This window comes from Loxodonta africana, chromosome 4 (assembly GCF_030014295.1).
Source record: "Loxodonta africana isolate mLoxAfr1 chromosome 4, mLoxAfr1.hap2, whole genome shotgun sequence".
NCBI classification, from domain to species: Eukaryota; Metazoa; Chordata; class Mammalia; order Proboscidea; family Elephantidae; genus Loxodonta; species Loxodonta africana.
The window spans coordinates 66,650,645-66,672,723 of record NC_087345.1 but is presented as its reverse complement, the minus strand read 5'-3'; the positions used below and the strand labels follow the sequence as shown (position 1 = coordinate 66,672,723).

Sequence of the window (22,079 nt, the reverse complement as noted above, 5' to 3'; positions counted from 1 at the left end):
CTCATCTTTGCAATAGTGCCACAGAAGGACAATGCGCAATAGAAGAGAGCATTGTGACAAGTCATAGAACTTGAAATTTAAACGGAGTAGGAAAAGAAAGGAAGAAGCGGGCCGATAGGAAGCAATCAGCGGGGTCGGGGTGGAGGTCTGGATGAGAACAACGAAAAGCTGCGGGGGGAGGTTTGGGTCAGCAAGATTTCATGATTTTGACTTCATCATTGAGGAGACACTTAGTCGATGACAAGGTATTCCCTCCAAATGGCAATTTCTCGGTCATCACGAAGCTAAGTCATGCGGGCAGGTGACAGGATTATTCACGATCCCCAAGTTCCAGTCACCTAGACCGCCATGCGCCGGGACAGCTGCGAGACGCATGCGCGCTCTGCGCGCGATCCCGCCGCGCCTGCGCAGGGCGTCGCCGTCGCCTCTCCTTCCTTCCCGAACTTCTCCGGCGCGTAACTGAATGGGCTTCAGGGACGACGGCAGCCGCGAGGACTTGGCGATTACTCGGTGTCTTGAGCACAGGTGACACGTCCTCCCTCGACCAGAAACCCTCCGCCTGGGCCCGCGCGGGAGGAGCGGGTCCTCTGAGGGGAGCGGCGACCCGCCGGCCCCGGTCTCTTTCCCTGGCGGCAGCGGCGGTGGCGGCTTCTCCCGTGGGACAATATGTTCAAGAGAATGGCCGAATTTGGGCCTGACTCCGGCGGGAGAGTGAAGGTCAGTGCCGGCCCGCGACTCCCTTCCGGCGGTGGCTGTCACGGCCTGGCCCCTCCCAGGGTGGTGCGGCGCGGCGTGGGCCGGTTTGTTTCTCTTTCGCGCCTTCTGTCCTCGGGTTTGAATCGCCGCTTGAGGGCGGGCGGGGAGTCAGAGGCCGAGGTCACCGCGTCACTACAGCCCCCTTCCCGGCCAAAAGCAAACGTAATCAGTGATGACCTGGAGGTTGTGGCAGAGGAAACAGGCCACTTAGCGGGCTGGGGAATCTTGGCTTGGTGCTCACCGGCTCCAGCCCAGGTCATCCGCAAACGGGGGATGCCGCCGCCTGGCTGTGAGGATAACAACAACAACAACAAAAAAATGGCAACAAATACCCGATAAGCGCTTACTCTGTGCCCGACAGAGGCTAAACACTACCCGATGCTCTGCTTTAATCGTCACCACAACAGTATAGAGTCACTATTACCCGCTGTACTTACGGTATTTACAAGTGCCGAAACCGAGGGGGTAGAAAATTGGAAGCTTCTACGGCCAGAATATTAATCGAGGCATGTTATCCTAACACAGTGCCTGGTACATAGAGAACAGTGAGTAAATGTTAACTTCTGCTGTTTTTAGTGAACGGTAGGATATAGTCTAGCATGTGACGCTTACTTTGCTTCTACTTCCCACAGACCCTGGCATGTTAGCTAATTTTTAAGGAGGGACCAATTGTTTCTGGTTTTTATTTTATTGTGAAAGGAAAATTCTTTAAAAAGAAATCAGGCATTATAGCACCAATCTAGTTAATCTACAGTTTTTTTTTAAAGAGTCCTTACCTATGTCACATTTTTACATATACAGCTATCTTATGAAGTGTTGTAATATCACATGTAAAGTAGGAATTCTAAAATTTAAAACACGGGTGAAATTTAATGGAATGGTAACAAGATGCAGGTAAAATCTCTTATTATTAGACACTTTATAAATTCATGCAGTTATGGCAAGATTTTGGGGTGGTAGGGAACTACTGCAGAACAAAAGGTTAAAACGATGATTTTTTTGAGGGAGAAGTTACAGAATTTTTTCTGCTTGTAATCATGTTAGGTTCTAAAAGTTTGTAAGTTTAAGTTCAGAATGACTTGAGGTTAACCCTGCAGTCCCCAAATGCTTTTCCAGCAAAAATGGGTGTGAGTTAATCCTGGAAAGCTTGAAAATTCCAGATTCATTTTTCCTCCTTCCTCATTGTTACATGCTCTTTCAGGCATATTTTTCCAGGTTAGGTAAATTTCATCCTGTTAGAAAACCTGCAGGCTGGTGACCACTTTTTACCATTAACAAACTGCAAATTCTTAGCAATACCATAGCAGCTATGGAAGGTTACGCACACACTGTCCTATCAGGGCTCCTTGTACTTCAGTCAGGCCTTGAACCTGAGGTCCCACCTATGGTTGCCCCAAAAGTTTCATCAGTAGCGCATACTATGTTTATTTAAGTTCTTGTACAAACAGTTTGCCTTCTTCTGAACTAATTTTAGGCTAATAGGTATTAGATTTAGTTGTTGATTATCCAACCACAATGAAAAGGTTTTCTAGTTAGTTCACTATTTTGCCACATTTCCTATCGTTGATTACACTGGCACAACCTTTTTCATGTGTAGTACAACTTGTTCTTTGTCCTTCAGGTACATTCTTACTGTTGAACAATTTGTCCCAGATTCATGTACAACATTTTGTATTTTCAGTTGAAATTTCATTTCATTTCCATCATAATCCCCCAACACTGCCTTTGTGCTTGTTAGAAGTGATGAGAAACATGTTGAATGTACGTTCCAGAACTGAGCCCAGAATGTACGCAAGCATGCCATAGGGCAGTGTTTACCAAGCTTCAGTCATCTAAGGGCCAGATTACCATTTTTGCCATATCTCAGTCCAAGTATAATATTATTTTAACATTTCTATTGACATCAGGTCAATTTAAAAAATACATTAAGTATTAAGATTTTAAAATTCGGGGTTTTATTTACTATTTGTAGTATGTTCTTTCTAATACTGCCTAAGTATTAAAATGAAAACACTTTGCCTTTGTTCTACCTAATATCCTCACACGAACTGCCTTTGGTATTTGTCCAGTGTTTTGGTCCACACTCAATAACCTGTTGCTTTCAGGTCAATTCCGACGCATAGTGACTCTGTGGGGCAGAGTAGAACTGCTCCATAGGGTTTCCAAGGAGTGGCTGGTAGATTCAAACTGCTGACCTTTTGGTTAGTGCCGAGCATTTGAAGACTGCGCCACCAGGGCGCTAAGTACTCCATAGGCTCATTAAAGAGGAGATGATTGACTAAAATGTCCTGAAACTACTGACGTAACTAGCTGTTGATGGCAGTCAACGTTGGTAATTTTTTCCAAAGGCTAGCTTTAAAGTTTGTAAGTAACAGACCTTTTGTGCTTCTTTTTACAAATTCCTCAAAGTGCTTTACATGGGTAATTTAAAAAGACATCTTCAAAAGGAGAAATTTTAATTAATCTGGTATTATTTGTATTAACATGAGATAAGAATGAGTGGCTGAAATTGATTTTATTTTATAGCCTAGCCAAACTCTAGGTTCTCAGAGTGTGGGCGTAATCCATTACTTAAAACACAGTTTCAGAGCTCTCATCCTGTTGATTTGGGTATTGGCACAATATTTATTGTCTTTTAAATTATTTTTCTTTTAGGGAGTTACTATTGTTAAACCAATAGTTTATGGTAATGTTGCTCGATACTTTGGAAAGAAAAGAGAGGAAGATGGACACACCCATCAGTGGACAGTATATGTAAAACCATATAGAAATGAGGTAGGCATTTTTTCCTTATAATTTTTCAAAGCTATAATTTGTTTTGCTTGAAGAAAGATTATAATATTCTTTTATAGTAACTTTCTGATTAAAAATTGACCCATTATAGAAATTTTGCAAAAAGAGTTCAGTGAATTTTTTTAAAGTCTTAAATTTCACTAACATTTTTAATAAAGTTTTTCTATCCAAGCTGTGAATGTGTGTGTGTGTGTATGCTTCAGGAGCATACTGTATATAGGCTTGTATCTTAGTTGTCTCACTTGACATTTTAACTGATCATGTCATTAAAACATTATTTAAGTGTTAGAACAACTTTTTCCTTATGGGAAAAAATTAAATTGGATCCATGCCTGTAACAGGATAAATTGCAAAGGATCAATTTTTTAAATGAAAGAAATAAAACCATGAAAGTATTAGAAGAAACCGTAGAATTTTTTAAATCTCTTGACTAAAAACGGTCTTTTTTTCCTGACAGAACACTTAGAAGCCATGAAAGAAAAGGTAAATTCAACTACGTAAAAATAAAAAACACTATAAACGGGTCAAATGCAAATGATGCGCTAGGAGAAAACATTTGTATCTCATACCCTTTGTCCCAGGAGTTTCCTTATAGGAAGTGATCTATATGTATGCTTGCACTGTAAAATACGTGCAGTGTTGTTTATCGCCACCTTGGTGGTAAAAGCAGAAGATTAGGAATAACCGAAAACCATCAGTAAAGGACTGGTTAATAATTATAGGACGTCCTTGTATTAGTATGCAGCTATCAAAAAGTGAGGATACTTTTTGTGCAGATACATGAACCAACCAAAAAAACCCTGAATCCGTTGCCATCAAGTTGATTCTGACTCATAGTAACCCTATAGGACAGAGTAGAACTGCCTCACAGGGTTTCTAAGGAGCAGCTGGTGGATTCAAACTGGCGACGTTTTGGTTAGCAGTCGTAGCTCTTAACCACTGTGCTCTCAGGGCTCTGTATATATGAAGGAGCTCCAAAATACGTTACTACATTTAAAAAGTGGAGTACAGTGTATAGTTTGCTAATGTTTAAGTCAATATGGAGAGGAAAGAATATTTTTATGTGCATAAAATATTTCTGGAGGGATGTGTATCCCTTGTCCGCCTGCCTCATCTTTTCCTCATACCGTATATTTTTCTGATACTGATTACTCTCAATTTCTCAAAGCAACATTCTTAAAACTTTTCACTCATTCCTTTCCAACCACATCATTGCTATTAATCCTTCAGGTCTTAGTTCAAATGTCATTTTCTTTGGAACTACTTCCTTGACCTTGGAAGACTAAATTAGGTGCCCTTCATGTATACTTGTTCGTAATGCCCTCATAGCATATACCAGATTGTGTTGTAAGTGCTTATTTTCATGTCTGTCCCCCATTCCACAATGAGCTTCTTGAGGGTAAGGCCCAATTTTATTTTCCATTATATACTCAGCATATCATGCACAGTAGTCACTCCAATATTTGTAGAAGAAATGAATGGAAGTGTTATTAAGAGTCTTCAAAGATACTTATGAAAATCTACCTCAGAAAAATGCTCACAATAATGTTGTGACAAAAGCAAGATAATAAGATATCATTACAATATGATCCCAATTTTTTTAACTAAATTTATGTAGATATAAGTCACAAAAGGACAAATATTATATAATTCTACTTATATGAATAGGTAAGTATGTAGAGACCAAAGATTATTAGTGGTTACCAGGGCTGGCAGAGAAGGGAAAGGGGAAGTCATTGCTTAGGGGGCAATGAGTTTCTGTTAAGGGCGATGGAAAAATTTGGAAACAGTGGTAATGGTTGCATGACATTGTGAATTTAATTAATGTCAATGAATTGCACATGTAAAAAATGTTGAAATTGCTAATGTTTCGTTATATTTATTTTTACCACAATTAAAAAAAAAATCAAAATTGACTTAGAGTATTGTCTGTAGAAGAACCAAAAAAGATTTGCAAAACAACTTAGGGGCATATGTGTTCCTGTGTGTTATATATTAATGCATAATTAATGAAGGAATTCAGCACAGACTGCCTTTGTTTAAAAAAAAAAAAAAAACTTCCTAGGTATAATTCGTGTGTTTTAGGAAATTCGATTTCATAAAATTTGAGGGGAAATGTATTTTATAAAATTAGGTTCATATGCACAGTGTGTTTCTCGCCTAGATCTTATATGTAGATGGCGGAATAATTTTACTAATTATATTTTAGGATATGTCAGCATATGTGAAGAAAATCCAGTTTAAATTACATGAAAGCTATGGCAATCCTTTAAGAGGTACAGCTCATTTTTTTTTTTTAATTTGTAACACACAAATATGAAAAGGAGCTAGGAAACAAAAATAAGTCAGTAATTTACAATTTTTTTTTTCTCTTCAGTTGTTACTAAGCCTCCATATGAAATTACTGAAACGGGATGGGGTGAATTTGAAATAATCATCAAAATATTTTTCATTGACCCTAATGAACGACCTGTGAGTAACATTATCCTTTGCAAGTATAAATTAGTTTTTAGCAATTGTGAAAATGTAACAATATTTAGTAACTAGCTGGTTATATGTTGATATTTTCATTCAGATATACTTTATGTAAGCTTATCACTTGGTTTCTTTTTTTAATTTCTCATTCAAAAATATATTCACATATTGTTTTGTGACGTTGGTTACAATCCCTACAGTGTAACAGCAAGCTCCCCCTTTTTACCCTGGGTTCTCTATGTCCATTCGTCCAGTTCCTGTCCCTTCCTGCCTTTTGATTTTGAACAGGTGTCTTGGTCACCTAGTGCTGCTATAACAGAAATACCACAAGTGGATGGCTTTAACAAAAAGAAATTTATTCTCTCACAGTGGAGTAGGCTACAAGTCCAAATTCAGGGTGTCAGCTCCAGGGGATGGCTTTCTCTCTCTGTTGGCTCTGGAGGAAGATCCCTTGTCATCAATCTTTCCCTGGTCAAGGAGCTTCTCAGGCGCAGGGACCCCAGGTCCAAAGGACGCAGGACGCGCTCTGCTCCTGGTGCTGCTTTCTCGGTGGTATGAGGCCCCCCCATCTCTCTGCTGGCTTCATTCTTTTATATCTCAAGAGATTGCATCAAGACACAATCCAGTCTTGTAGGTTGAGTCCTGCCTTACTAACACAACTGCCGCCCGTCCTCCCTCGTTAACATCATAGAGGCAGGATTTACAACATACAGGAAAATCACACAATACCTGGAATCATGGCCCAGCCCAATTGATACACACATTTTTGGGGGGACATAATTCAATCCAGGACAGTAGGAGTTGCCCATTTGGTCTCTTATTTGATTGAACTAAGAAGCACCTTCCACATGTGTTATTTATTTTTTTATAGACTTGTCTAATCTTTGTCTGAAAAGTGTTCTTCAGGAATGGCTTCAGTTCTGAGTTAGAGTGTCTGGGGGCCATAGTCTCTGGGGTTCCTCCAGTCTCCGCACATGGAATTTCTTTTTTTTCTTTTCATTTTTTTATTGTACATTAGATGGACGTTTACACAACAAACTAGCTTCTCATTAATTAATACACATACCGTTTTGTGACATTGGTTGCCAACACCATGACATGTCAACACTCACCCCTTCTCAACCTTGGGTTCCCCATCATCAGCTTTGCTGTCCTCTCCTGCCTTCTCGTCCTTGCCCCTGGGCTAGTGTGCCCCTTTAGTCTTGTTTTGTTTTATGGGCCTGTCTGGTCTTTGGCTGAAGGGTGAACCTCAGGAGAGACTTCATGACTGACCTGAAAAGGTGTCCAGGGGCCATACTCTCGGGGTTTGTCCAGTCTCTGTCAGACCAATCAGTCTGGTCTTTTTTTTTTTTTTTGAGTTAGAATTTTGTTCTACACTTTTCTCCAGCTCTGTCCAGGACCCTCTATTGTGATCTCTGTCAGAGCAGTCAGTGGTGGTAGCCGGGCACCATCTAATTGTTATGGACTCAGTCTGGTGGAGGCTATGGTAGTTGTGGTCCATTAGTCATTTGGACTAATCTTTCCCTTGTGTCCTTGGTTTTCTTCATTCTCCCTTGCTCCAGATGGAGTGACACCAGTGATATATCCTAGATAGCCGCTCACAAGCTTTTAAGACCCCAGACGCTACTCACCAAAGTAGAAGGTGGAACATTTTCTTTATAAACTACATTATTCCAGTTGAGCTAAATGTTCCCCGAGACATGGTCCCCACAGCCCTCAACCCAGTAATTTGGTCCCTCAGGGAGTTTGGATGTGTCTTTGGCGCTTCCGTGACCTTGCCTTCATCAACCTGTACATGGAATTTCCTGACATGAGTTAAGATTTTCCATTTTTAAATGAAGTGCCTTTCAAACTCCTTCGCCCCCTTTTTTGAAGTATGAAAATAAGATATAATGTGAAAATTTTTGGAAAGAAACCTTGAAAATTACATGATTATTATAGCAAAAAAGTTTAAAATTCATTAGTATCATTTGGGTGTTATAAATAAGAAGTTGAGTCTATATGCTGTCTGAAATGGGAATATCCCTTTTTTGATAATAAAGCATCATAAAAAGTCTTTTTTGCTTTTTCAGGGTGCCATCAGTACCAGCAGCTTTGCTTTGTCTTCTTATGAATTATTTATAATCACTGATTTTTTCATCTTTTTCTCTCTTATCATGTTATTGCTTGATAATATCAAAAATCCCTCAAAGATTTTGCTTTAATAACTCAATAACTTTGTGAGGCTGGTAATACCTTCATATGTATATGAGGTTGCTAAGGCTCAGAGGCCAAGTCATATGCTCAAGAATTTAGTTAACTGTGGACGAGCTAGTTTTTGACTCGGGTATTCGCTGTCAGACCTCATTCTTTTTCCAGTACTCTTTCTTTTGACTAAAACCACCAAACCTTTTTTTTTGTATAAGGTCACAACTCAATTATGACTCATTCTACATTTGTGTGGCCAAGTTTAACTCCAGTCTTAGGGCTTTCACATTTATCCCCATTAGTTTTCAGTTTGTTAAATTCAGCTCTTTAGCATCAAATGTTTATATTTTAATTATCAGATTATATATTTTTTACTCTGTGTTAAGTGCTTTCAAAGCATTTGAGTTGACTGTCATCTGGGCCAGTGGTTTAGAAAACTAGTTGCTAACTGGCTACATCAAAACTACCTGAGGTGCTTTTTAAAAATTGAAATTTTTAGACCCTACTCCCTGGAGAGTCTATTTCAATTGTTTTATAGTAGGGCCAGCACCCCGAGTGATTTTGATACACAGATTTGGTACCCACTGATTTAGGCCATACTCTCACATATTCTTCTTAATAAGCTTCTAGTTTGGGCTTGAATATGTCTGGTATGAAGGATGTTCAGTTCTGTGATTAAGTGAAACATCCCATGCGGGTGTGAGGTGGTTCTAGTTTTCAGAAACTTTTCTTAATGTTGAGCTTCCTTGAACTGTTTACTGATAACTGTTCATACATTAGTTTTCTCTTGAATAAACATCCAAATTCATTTAAATATTTTTCATGTCATAGGGTTTCCAGATTCCCTATCATTCATGTTTCCCTTCTGGAATATGCTCGCAGACATTATATCCTTTTGGGCAAGATATTATTAAATACCCACTATTTGCAAGATAGGAAACCATGGTGGCATAGTGGTTAAGTGCTGCAGCTGCTAACCAAAGGGTTGTCAGTTCGAATCCACCAGCCGCTCCTTGGAAAACCTCTGGGGTAGTTCTGCTCTGTCCCATAGGGTTGCTATGAGTTTGAATCGCTTCGACAGCAATGGGTATTTGCAAAATACTGTTCAGGGATTGTGAAGAATACAAACATGAGATACTGCTTATCTTCAGTGAGACTAGTCTGTTAGAAAAAACATAGAATTTAGCAGATGTTGAGATGTAGAGAGGAGGAGAAGCCAATAATATTACTAGAGCTGAAACTTGAACTTTAAGATTTCTTTGAGTTCATTTTTATTTTAAGGATTTGCTGCCTTACCTTTCTGTCTGCCCATGTGTCACCACCCCTCATTTGGAAAATACATCTCTGAAGCAAATCATATCCTGTAACCTCATTATGAGGGAGCTCTCAAAGCCAATTCTTGAAAAGGTAAAGCAATATAGTCTAATGTACTTCAGCAGTGATTTATTAACTAGGTTCCCATATAGATCTACATGGATCTGAATCTGTTCCTTAAAAAGCATTGTAGAGTTATAAAATAGTTAATACAGCTTTTCAGTAGTTAGCTCTTATAGAAAATACTTCACGTGAAGCTTTCTTTAAAATATAATACGAAAGAATGGTATAGGCAGATTGTGATTTACTTCTTTTAGCCTATAACCTGTTGTTATTGTTGTTAGGTGCTGTCCAGTCAGCTCCAACTCATAGTGTCCCTGTATACAACAGAACGAAATGCTGCCCGGTCCTTTGCCATCCTCACAGTTGTTGCTATGCTTCAGGCCATTTTTGTAGCCACTGGTCAGTCCATCTTGTCTAGGGTCTTCCTCTTTTTCACTGACCCTCTGCTTTACCAAGCATGACGTCCTTCTCCAGGAACTGATTCCTCCTGAAAACATGTCCAAAGTACATGAGATGAAGTCTCACCATCCTTGCTTCCAAGGAGCGCTCTGGCTGTATTTCTTCCAAGACAGACTTGTTTGTCCTTCTGGCAGTACCTGGTATATTCAGTATTCTTCGCTAACACCATATTTCAAGGGCATTAATTCTTCAGTTTTCCTTATTGTCCAGCTTTCACTTGCATAAGAGGTGATTGAAAATTCCTTGGCTTGGATCAGGCACACCTTAGTCCTCAAAGTAACATCTTTGCTTTTTAACACTTGAAAGAGGTTTTTTGTAGCAGATTTGCCCAAAGCAATGCGCCATTTGATCTCCTGACTGCTGCTTCTGTGGGCATTGACTGTGGATCCAAGTAAAATTAAATCCTTGATAACTTCAATCTTTTCTCTGTTTATCATGATGTTGCTCTTGGTCCAGTTGTGAGGATTTGTGTTTTCTTTATGTTGAGGTGTAATCCACACCGAGGGCTGTGGTCTTTGATTTTCATCAGTAACTGCTTCAAGTCCTCTTCACTTTCAGCAAGCAAGGTTCTTCACTGTCATCTGCATATTGCAGGTTGTTAATGAGTCTTCCTCCAATCCTGATGCCCTGTTCTTTTTCATATAATACAGTTTCTTTGATTATTTGTTCAGCATACAGATTGCATAAGTACGGTGAAAGGATACAACCCTGAAGCACACCTTTCTTGATTTGAAACCACGCAATATTCCCTTGCTCTGTTTGAATAACTGGCTCTTGATCTGTGTATAGGCTCCTCATGAGCACAATTAAGTGTCCTGGAATTCCCATTCTTCGAAATGTTATCCTTAGTTTGTTATGATCCACATAGTCGAATGCCTTTGCATAGTCAATAAAACACAGGTAAACATCTTTCTGGTATTCTCTGCTTTCAGCCAGGATCCATTTGACATTAGCAGTGATATTCCTTTTTCCACGTCCTCTTCTGAATTCGGCTTGAATTTCTGGCAGTTCCCTGTTGGTGTACCACTGCACCTGCTTTTGAATGATCTTCAGCAAAATTTATTTGTGTGTGATGTTACTGATAATGTTCCATAATTTCCACATTCTGTTGGATAGCCTTTCTTTGGAATGGGCACCGATATGTGTGTCATCAAGTCAGCTGGCCAGGTATCTGTCTTCCAAATTTCTCACACAGACAAGTGAGCACTTAAGTATTGCATCTGTTTGTTGAAACATCTCAATTGGTATTCCGTCAATTCCTGAGCCTTGTTTTTCACTGATACCTCCAGTGCAGCTTGGACTTCTTTCAGTACCATTGGTTCTTGATCCTATGCTACCTCCTGAAATGGTTGAATGTTGACCAGTTCTTTTTGGTACAGTGACTCTGTGTATTCCTCCCATCTGCTTTTTTTTTTTATTGTGCTTTAAGTGAAACTTTATAAACAAAGTCAGTCTCCCATACAAAAACTTATATATACGCCTTGCTATATACTCCTAATTGCTCTCCCCCTAACGAGACAGCCCAGTCCTTCCCTCCACTCTGTTTTTGTGTCCATTTGGCCAGCTTCTGATCCCCTCTGCCCTCTCATCACCTCTCCAGATAGGAGCTGCCCACATAGTCTCATGTGTCTGCTTGATCCAAGAAGCCCACTCTTCATTAGTATCACTTTCTATCCTATAGTCCAGTCCAATCCCTGTCTGCAGAGTTGGCTTTGGGAATGGTTCCTATCTTGGGCTAACAGAAGGTCTAAGGACCATGACCTCTGGAGTCCTTCTAGCCTCAATCAGACCATTAAGTCTGGTCTTTTTACGAGAATTTGAGGTCTGCATCCCACTGCTCTTCTGCTCCATCAGGGGTTCTCTGTTAGGGCAGTCATTAATTGTAGCCAGGCACCATCTAGTTCTTCTGGTCTCAGGCTGATGTAGTCTCTGGTTTATGTGGCCCTTTCTGTCTCTTTTTTTTTTTTTAATAATTTTTATTCAGCTTTAACGAACGTTTACAAATCAAGTCAGTCTGTCACATATAAGCTTATATACACCTTACTCCATACTCCCACTTACTCTCTCACTAATGAGTCAGCCCTCTCCCTCCTTCCAGTCTCTACTTTCGTGACAATTTTGCTAGTTTCTAACCCTCTCTACCCTCCTATCTCCCCTCCAGACAGGAGATGCCAACACAGTCTCAAGTGTCCAACTGATACAAGTAGCTCACTCTTTGTCAGCATCTCTCTCCAACCCATTGTCCAGTCCCTTCCATTTCTGATGAGTTGTCTTCGGGAATGGTTCCTGTCCTGGGCCAACAGAAGGTTTGGGGACCGTGACTGCTGGGATTCCTCTAGTCTCAGTCAGACCGTTAAGTCTGGTCTTTTTGTGAGAATTCGGGGTCTGCATCCCACTGATCTCCTGCTCCCTCAGGTGTTCTCTGTTGTGCTCCCTGTCAGGGCAGTCATCGGTTGTGGCCGGGCACCAACTAGTTCTTGTGGTCTCAGGATGATGTAAGTCTCTGGTTCCTGTGGCCCTTTCTGTCTCTTGGGCTCATAGTTATCGTGTGACCTTGGTGTTCTTCATTCTCCTTTGATCCAGGTGGGTTGAGACCAATTGATGCATCTTAGATGGCCGCTGGTTAGCATTTAAGACCCCAGATGCCACATTTCAAAGTGGGATGCAGAATGTTTTCATAATAGAATTATTTTGCCAGTTGACTTAGAAGTTCCCTTAAGGCATAGTCCCCAAACCCCTGCCCTTGCTCCGCTGACCTTTGAAGCATTCAGTTTATCCTGGAAACTTCTTTGCTTTTGGCCCAGTCCAGTTGAGCTGACCTTCCATGTATTGAGTATTGTCCTTCCCTTCACCTAAAGTAGTTCTTATCTACTAACTAATCGGTAAATAACCCTCTCCCACCCTCCCTCCCTCCCCGCCTCGTAACCACAAAAGTATGTGTTCTTCTCAGTTTATACTATTTCTCAAGATCTTATGGTCTTATACAATATTTGTCCTTTTGCCTCTGACTAATTTCACTCAGCATAATGCCTTCCAGGTTCCTCCGTGTTACGAAATGTTTCACAGATTCATCACTGTTCTTTATCGATGCGTAGTATTCCATTGTGTGAATATACCACAATTTATTTAACCATTCATCTGTTGATGGACACCTGGGTTGCTTCTAGCCTTTTGCTATTGTAAAGAAAGCTGCAATAAACATGGGTGTGCATATATCTGTTTGTGTGAAGGCTCTTATTTCTCTAGGATATATTCCGAGGAGTGGGATTTCTGGGTTGTAATTTTTTATGGTAGTTCTATTTCTAACTATTTAAGAAAACGCCAGATAGATTTCCAAAGTGGTTGTACCATTTTACATTCCCACCAGCAGTGTATAAGAGTTCCAATCTCTCTGCAGCCTCTCCAACATTTATTATTTTGTGTTTTTTGGATTAATGCCAGCCTTGTTGGAGTAAGATGGAATCCCATCGTAGTTTTAATTTGCATTTCTCTAATGGCGAATGATCGAGAGCATTTTCTCATGTATCTGTTAGCTGCCTGAATATCTTCTTTAGTGATGTGCGTGTTCATATCCTTTGGCCACTTCTTGATTGGGTTGTTTGTCTTTTTGTGGTTGAGTTTTAACAGAATCATATAGATTTTAGAGATCAGGCGCTGGTCGGAGATGTCATAGCTGAAAATTCTTTCCCGATCTGGGGGTGGTCTTTTTACTCTTTTGGTGAAGTCTTTAGATGAGCATAGGTGTTTGATTTTTAGGAGCTCCCAGTTATCTGGTTTCCCTTCATCATTTTTGGTAATGTTTTGTATTCTGTTTATGTCTTGTATTAGGGCGCCTAACGTCCCTATTTTTTCTTCCATGATCTTTATCGTTTTAGTCTTTATGTTTAGGTCTTTGATCCACTTGGAGTTAGTTTTTGTGCAGTGTGTGAGGTATGGGCCCTGTTTCATTTTTTTGCAAATGGATATCCAGTTATGCTAGCACCATTTGTTAAAAAGACTATCTTTTGCCCAATTAACTGACACTGGGCCTTTGTCAAATATCAGCTGCTCATATGTGGATGGATTCCTGTCTGGGTTCTCAGTTCTGTTCCATTGGTCTATGTGCCTGTTTTTGTACCAGTACCAGGCTGTTTTGACTACTGTGGCTGTATAATATGTTCTAAAATCAGTTAGAGTGAGGCCTCCCCCTTTCTTCTTCTTTTTCAGTAATGCTTTACTTATCCGAGGCTTCTTTCCCTTCCATATGAAGTTGCTGATTTGTTTCTCCATCACATTAAAAAATGTCATTGGAATTTGGATCAGAAGTGCCTTGTATGTATAGATGGCTTTTGATAGAATAGACATTTTTACTATGTTAAGTCTTCCTATCCATGAGCAAGGTATGTTTTTCCACTTAAGTAGGTCCTTTTTAGTTTCTTGCAGTAGTACTTCGTAGTTGTCTTTGTATAGGTCTTTTACATCTTTGGTAAGATTTATTCCTAAGTATTTTATCTTCTTGGGGGCTACTGTGAATGGTATGGATTTGGTGATTTCCTCTTCGGTGTTCTTTTTGTTGATGTACAAGAATCCAAGTGATTTTTGTATGTTTGTCTTTTAACCTGAGACTCTGCCAAACTCTTCTGTTAGTTTCAATAGTTTTCTGGAGGATTCCTTAGGGTTTTCTGTGTATAAGATCATGTCATCTGCAAATAGAGATAATTTTACCTCCTCCTTGCCAATTCGGATGCCCTTTATTTCTTTGTCTAACCTAATTGCCCTGGCTAGGACCTCTAGCACAATGTTGAATAAGAGCGGTGATAAAGGGCATCCTTGTCTGGTTCCCGTTCTCAAGGGAAATGCTTTCAGGCTCTCTCCATTTAGAGTGATGTTGGCTCTTGGCTTTGTATAGATGCCCTTCATTATGTTGAGGAATTTTCCTTCAATTCCTATTTTGCTGAGAGTTTTTATCATGAATGGGTGTTGAACTTTGTCAAATGCCTTTTCTGTATCAATTGATAAGATCATGTGGTTTTTGTCTTTTGTTTTATATATATGGTAGATTACATTAATGGTTTTTCTGATATTAAACCAGCCCTGCATACCTGGTATAAATCCCACTTGGTCGTGGTGGATTATTTTTTTGATATGTTGTTGAATTCTATTGGCTAGAATTTTGTTGAGGATTTTTGCATCTATGTTCATGAGGGATATAGGTCTGTAATTTTCTTTTTTTGTAGTGTCTTTACCTGGTTTTGGTATCAGGGATATGGTGTCTTCATAGAATGAGTTAGGCAATATTCCGTCATTTTCTACGCTTTGAAATACCTTTAGTAGTAGTGGTGTTAAGTCTTCTCTGAAAGTTTGGTAGAACTCTGCAGTGAAGCCGTCCGGGCCAGGGGTATTTTTGGGGGGGGGAGTTTTTTGATTACCGTTTCAATCTCTTTTTTTGTTATGGGTCTATTTAGTTGTTCTACTTCTGATTGTGTTAGTTTAGGTAGGTAGTGTTTTTCTAGGAATTCATCCATTTCTTCTAGCTTTCCAAATTTGTTAGAGTACAATTTTTCATAATAATCTGATATGATTCTTTTAATTTCAGTTGGGCCTGTTGTGATGTGGCCCATCTCGTTTCTTATTCGGGTTATTTGTTTCCTTTCCTGTATTTCTTTAGTCAGTCTGGCCAATGGTTTATCAATTTTGTTGATTTTTTCAAAGAACCAGCTTTTGGCTTTGTTAATTCTTTCAGTTGTTTTTCTGTTCTCTAATTCATTTAGTTCAGCTCTAATTTTTATTATTTGTTTTCTTCTTGTGCCTGATGGATTCTTTTGTTGCTCACTTTCTATTTGTTCAAGTTGTAGGGACAGTTCTCTGATTTTGGCTCTTTCTTCTTTTTGTATGTGTGCATTTATCGATATAAATTGACCTCTGAGCACTGCTTTTGCTGTGTCCCAGAGGTTTTGATAGGAAGTGTTTTCATTCTCGTTGCATTCTATGAATTTCTTTATTCCCTCTTTAATGTCTTCTATAACCCAGTCTTTTTTCATGAGGGTATTGTTCAGTTTCCAAGTATTTGATTTCTTTTCCCTAATTTTTCTGTTATTGATTTCCACTTTTATGCCCTTATGGTCTGAAAAGATGCTTTGTAATATTTCGATGTTTTGGATTCTGCAAAGGTTTGTTTTATAACCTAATATGTGGTCTATTCTAGAGAATGTTCCATGTGCGCTAGAAAAAAAAAGTATACTTTGCAGCAGTTGGGTGGAATGTTCTGTATAAGTCTATGAGGTCAAGTTGGTTGATTGTAGCAATTAGGTCTCTCGTGTCTCTGTTGAGCTTCTAACTGGAAGTCCTGTCTTTCTCTGAAAGTGGTGTGTTGAAGTCTTCTACTATAATTGTGGAGGTGTCTATCTCACTTTTCAGTTCTGTTAAAGTTTGTTTTTATGTATCTTGCAGCCCTGTCATTGGGTGCATAAATATTTAATATGGTTATTTCTTCCTGGTTAATTGTCCCTTTAATCATTATGTAGTGTCCTTCTTTATCCTTTGTGGTGGATTTAAGTTTAAAGTCTATTTTGTCAGAAATTAATGTTGCTACTCCTCTTCTTTTTTGCTTATCGTTTGCTTGATATATTTTTTTCCATCCTTTGAGTTTTAGTTTGTTTGTGTCTCTAAGTCTAAGCTGTGTCTCTTGTAGGCAGCATATAGACGGATCATGTTTCTTTATCCAGTCTGAGACTCTCTGTCTCTTTATTGGTGCATTTAGTCCATCTACATTCAGCGTAATCATAGGTAAGTATGTGTTTAGTGCTGTCTTTTTGATGCCTTTTTATGTGTGTTGTTGACAATTTCATTTTTCCACTTACTTTTTTGTGCTGAGACGTTTTTCTTTGTAAATTGTGTGTTCCTCATTGTCGTAGTATTTGAATTTATATTTGCTGAGTCGTTAATCTTTTTCTTGGTTTTTATTTTGAGTTATGGGGTTGTTATACCTCTTTGTGGGTACCTTAATATTTATCCCTATTTTTCTAAGTAAAAATCTAACTTGTATTGTCCTATATTGCTTTGTATCCCTCTCCATGTGGCAGTTCTATGCCACCTGTATTTAGTCCCTCTTTTTGATTATTGTGATCTTTTACATATTGACTTCAATGATTCACTGTTTTGAGTGTTTTTTTCTTTTTAAAATTAATCTTAATTTGTTTTTATGATTTCCCTATTTGAGTTGATATCAGGATGTTCTGTTCTGTGACCTTGTGTTGTGCTGGTATCTGATGTTATTGGTTTTCTGACCAAACAATTTCCTTTAGTATTTCTTGTAGCTTTGGTTTGGTTTTTGCAAATTCTCTAAGCTTGTGTTTATCTGTAAATGTTTTAATTTTCCCTTCATATTTTAGAGAGAGTTTCGCTGGATGTATGATCCTTGGCTGGCAGTTTTTCTCCTTCAGTGCTCTATATATGTCATCCCATTGCCTTCTTGCCTGCAAGGTTTCTGCTGAGTAGTCTGAACTTACTGATTCTCCTTTGTAGGCAACCTTTCTTTTATCCCTGGCTGCTTTTAAAATTTTCTCTTTATCTTTGGCTTTGGCAAGTTTGTTGATAATATGTCTTGGTGATTTTCTTTTTGGATCAATCTTAAATGGGGTTCGATGAGCATCTTGAATAGATATCCTTTCATCTTTCATGATGTCAGGGAAGTTTTCTGCCAAAAGATCTTCAGCTATTCTCTCTGTATTTTCTGTTATCCCTCCCTGTTCTGGAACTCCAATCACACACAAGTTATTCTTCTTGATAGAGTCCCACATGATTCTTAGGGTTTCTTCATTTTTTTTAATTCTTTTATCTGATTTTTTTCCAGCTATATTGGTGTCAATTCCCTGGTCCTCCAGATCTCCCACCCTGCATTCCAATTGCTCAAGTCTCCTCCTCTGACTTCCTATTGCATTGTCTAATTCTGTGATTTTATTGTTAATCTTTTGCATTTCTGCATGCTGTCTCTCTATGGATTCTTGCAGCTTATTAATTTTTCCACTATGTTCTTGAATAATCTTTTTGAGTTCTTCAACTGCTTTATCAGTGTGTTCCTTGGCTTTTTCTGTAGATTGCCTTATTTCATTTCTGAGGTCATCCCTGATGTCTTGAAGCATTCTGTAAATTAGTTTTTTATATTCTGCATCTGGCAATTCCAGGATTGTATCCTCATTTGGGAAAGATTTTGATTCTTTATTTTGGGAAGTTGTAGAAGCAATCATGGTCTGCTTCTTTATGTGGTTTGATATCGACTGCTGTCTCTGAGCCATCTCTAAGATATTGTAGTGATTTATTCTGTATTCGCTCACTGAGTCTTATCTTGTTCTGTTTTCTTTCAGTGTATGTAGATGGGCTACTAGATTGCGCTGTCTAGGTCGTTGTAGCCCTTGAATCACTTATGTCCTATTACCAGCTGGTTTGGGCTGTTACCAGATATATAAGCCTAACAATCCATTCACTATTCTAGAGTAGAATCTGAGTTTGGGTCATCAAGTGTGTGGTGCAGACTGTCACCTATCCACCTAGAGGAGTAGTGGTGATAGTTGTGTGCACCAGATTCTAGTAGCAGCAGGGTTTCACACTCCAGGGGGGGAAGGATGCTGACAGGCTTCTGCCAAGTGCCAGTGAGGTAGGTATGTCTCTATTCCTAAAGCACTTTGGTGGGTGGGCTCTGCAGCTGTACCTTAGGCCCCCAATACAAGTACCTCTACGGATTGGTAGGTGTCACCCTCTTTAGACCACTAAGGCAGAAGGCTAGGTGGTCTGGGGGGAGCTTCAGCCCTCAGTTCCCTGTTGTGGGTCAGTGAGGCCTCTGTTGAATACGCAGAGATATCAGACCTGGGAAACTTGTCTTTCCAGTAATCCGCTAAAACAGTTACAGTCAGATCCCTATCAGAAATGCCTTTGCATTATAATAGCCACCTTGTTCCCTGTAGGGATGAAAGCCCGAGACTGTGGATCACATATGCTTGGCTGGAGCTGGTTCTGTGTTTTTAGTCCAATTAGGCAAGGATTTTTGGTCCCTGGGTTTTTTGTAGCTGCTTCTCTCAGGCCAGGAGAATGGGTTAGGAAAAGATCAAAAAAAAAAAAAAGGAAAGAAAAACCGCAGCGCACTTTTCTCTCTGACTCAGGAAATTCCAATGTTAATGAAGCTGCCTGGGAAGGGGAGGGGAGGAATCAGATAGATAGGAGAGAGTAGCACCCCGGAATATAGACAAAGTTACTTATCTTGCTTGGGATGACTGTTCTATCTGAGATTCCCGAGGGGCGTGTTGACTGTGTGCACTGGCTGGGTAGAGATTGCCCCTGAGGGTCAGGCCCCCGTCCTGTGCTTGTGCTGTCTCAGAAGCCGTGGTCAGTTCCTCTGCTCCCAGTCCAAAGCCCAGCGCCAAGGTTCCCCGGCTGGGATGCTGCACTCCAGGCTCCAAAACCAGTCGCTGCCTCCTGGAGACTTCTCCTCCTGTCAGCCGCGTCGCTGCACTGCCTGTGTGCACTGGCTGGGCTTCCCCTGAGGTCACTTCTGGGGGCTAGGGCTGCGTCCCGTGTTTCCGCCGTCTCAGGATGTCGTGCTCAGCTCCCCTGCACCCAGTCCAAAGCCCGGCGCCAAGGTTTCCTGACTGGGACGCTGGCTCCAGGCTCCGAAAACAGTTGCTGCTTCCCCATGGTTGTTCGTTCTCAGTCTCTGTCACTCAGGTGAACTCTTTAGATCTGTGTTTGATGGTCAGGGTTCGTAGATTGTCATGTATGTGATCGATTTACCTGTTTTTCTGAGTCTTTGTTGCAAGAGGGATCCGAGGTATCTTCCACCTAGCCAGCCATCTTGCCCCCCTCATCTGCTTTTGATGCTTCCTGTGTCACTCAGAATTTTGTCCAAAGAATTGTTCAAAATTGCAACTCGGGGCTTGAATCTTATCTTCGTTCCTTCAGCTTGAGAAATTCCAAGCATGTTCTTTCATTTTGGCTTTTTAACTCCGTGCCTTTGCACATTTCATTGTAATATTTTACTTTGTCTTCTTGAGCTCCCCTTTGAAATCTTCTTTTCAGCTCTTTCACTTCATCAGTTCTTCCATTCGCTTCAGCTACTGTACATTCAAGAGAAAGTTTCCGAGTCTCTTCTGACATCCATTTTGGTCTTTTCTTTACTGTTTTTTTAAATTATCTTTTGCTTTCTTCATGTATGATGTCCTTGATGTCCTCCCACAACTTGTGTGCTCTTCAGTCCTTAGTGTTCAGTGCATCAAACCTGTTCTTCAGATGGTCTCTAAATTCAGGTGGGATATACTCAAGGTCATATTTTGGCTCTTGTGGACTTGTTTTAATTTTCTTTGGCTTCAACTTGAACTTGCATATGAGCAATTAATTGATGGCCTGTTCCTCAGTGAGTCTCTCCCCTTTTTCTGACTGATGATATCGAACTTTTCCATCATCTTTTTCCATAGATGTAGTCGGTTTGATTCCTATGTTTTCCATCCAGTAAGGGCCATGTGTATAGTAGCTGTTCATGTTGTTTAAAAAAGGTATTTGCATTGAATAAGTCACTGGTTTTGCAAAATTCTGTCATGTGACCTTCGGCATTGTTTCTGTCACCAAGGCCCTATTTGTCAACTATTGATCCTTCTTATTTCCAGTTTTCGCATTCCAATCACCAGTAATTATCAATGCATCTTGATTACGTGTTTGATCAATTTCAGACTGCAAAAGTTGGTACAAATCTTCAGTTTCCTCATCTTTGCCATTAGTGATTAGTGTGTAAATTTGAATAATAGTCATATTAAGTGGTCTTCCTTATAGGCATATTGATAGCCTATCACTGACAGCATTGTACTTCATGATAGATCTTGAAACGTTCTTTTTAACGATAAACTCCACATCGTTCCTTTTTGGTCTGTCATTCCCAGCACAGTAGACCATATGATTGTCTGATTCAAAATGGTCAATACCAGTCCATTTCAGCTCACTAATGCCTAGGATATTGATCTCTATGCATTCCATTTCATTTTTGACAACTTATAATTTTCCTAGATTCATACTATGTACATTCCATTTTCGATTATTAATGGTTGTTCGTAGCTATTTTTTCTTATTTTGAGTCGTGCCACATCAGCAAATGAAGGTCCTGAAAGCTTGACTCCATCCATGTCATTAGGGTGGACTCTACTTTGAAGAGACAGCTCTGCCCCAGTTGTATTTTGAATGCTTTCCACCTGAGGGGCTTATCATCTTCTAGCACTGTATCAGACAGTGTTCCGCGGTTATTCATAAGGTTTTCACTGGCCAATTTTTTCGGAAGTAGACTGCTAGGTTCTTCTTCCTACTCTGTTTTATCCTGGAAGCTCTGCTGAAACCTGTTCAACCAGGGTAACCTTGCTGGTATTTGAAATACTGGTGGCAGAGCTTCCAGTATTAGAGCAGCACACAAGCCACCACAGTACGGCAGACTGACAGATGTGTAGTGGACCTATAACCTATTATGTCATAAATCATTTTAAATGGAGCACTTATTTCTAAAAGCAGTATGCTAGATTGGGTTTTCATTCCTAGAAATACCTCTGTGGCAAGTATAAGCATTTTCATTGTTCTCAAAGACCTTCAAATACTGCAAATTAGGGACATCTGTCTTGAAGACTTTCATTGCCTACATCTGCATGAATATCTGGAAGTCTAAAAATAAATTTTGGGGAGGACAGTTGCATGTTGCAGTTTCAAATTTTTCTTAGATGTGCACATGGTTTTTAAAAAAATTTTTTTTTTTAATAAGAAGTGAAAGCACCTCTTTTCCCCATTTCGGGCCCCTCCCCAAGAAAACCACCTTTTTAAGTTACTGTTTTCAGTTCCTCTGAAAATTACCCTGAGACACCTCGTGTATTTAATTCCCTAATTTTGGGTTTTTCGGCTTATAGTGTCTGTCAACTCCCAGTGGTGACAGATGGTTCTTTTTCTTCTTCTTTCTTTTCATTTTTTATTTTTCTGGAAGAATTTTTTCAGAAAAGATGCCTGAAAAATAAACTTTCTGAATAATTGCCTGTCTG

General features: G+C 39.7%; 1 protein-coding gene across 3 annotated transcripts in view; it reads left to right on the top strand.

Moving 5' to 3' along the window:
* Nucleotides 1-398: 398 nt before the first annotated feature.
* The window catches only part of YEATS4 (YEATS domain containing 4), a 47,334-nt gene continuing 25,653 nt past the window's right edge, over nt 399-22,079 (top strand). For 2 of the 3 annotated variants that reach the window (XM_003405201.4, XM_064283894.1), the window contains exons 1-4: nt 401-717; nt 3,412-3,531; nt 5,759-5,825; nt 5,927-6,021. In XM_003405201.4, coding sequence (XP_003405249.1) covers nt 667-717; nt 3,412-3,531; nt 5,759-5,825; nt 5,927-6,021 — 333 coding nt within the window. In that variant the 5' untranslated portion in view covers nt 401-666. Of the gene's footprint in view, nt 718-3,411; nt 3,532-5,758; nt 5,826-5,926; nt 6,022-22,079 lie in introns of all 3 variants that reach the window. The other variant, XM_023558784.2, reaches the window with a different exon arrangement.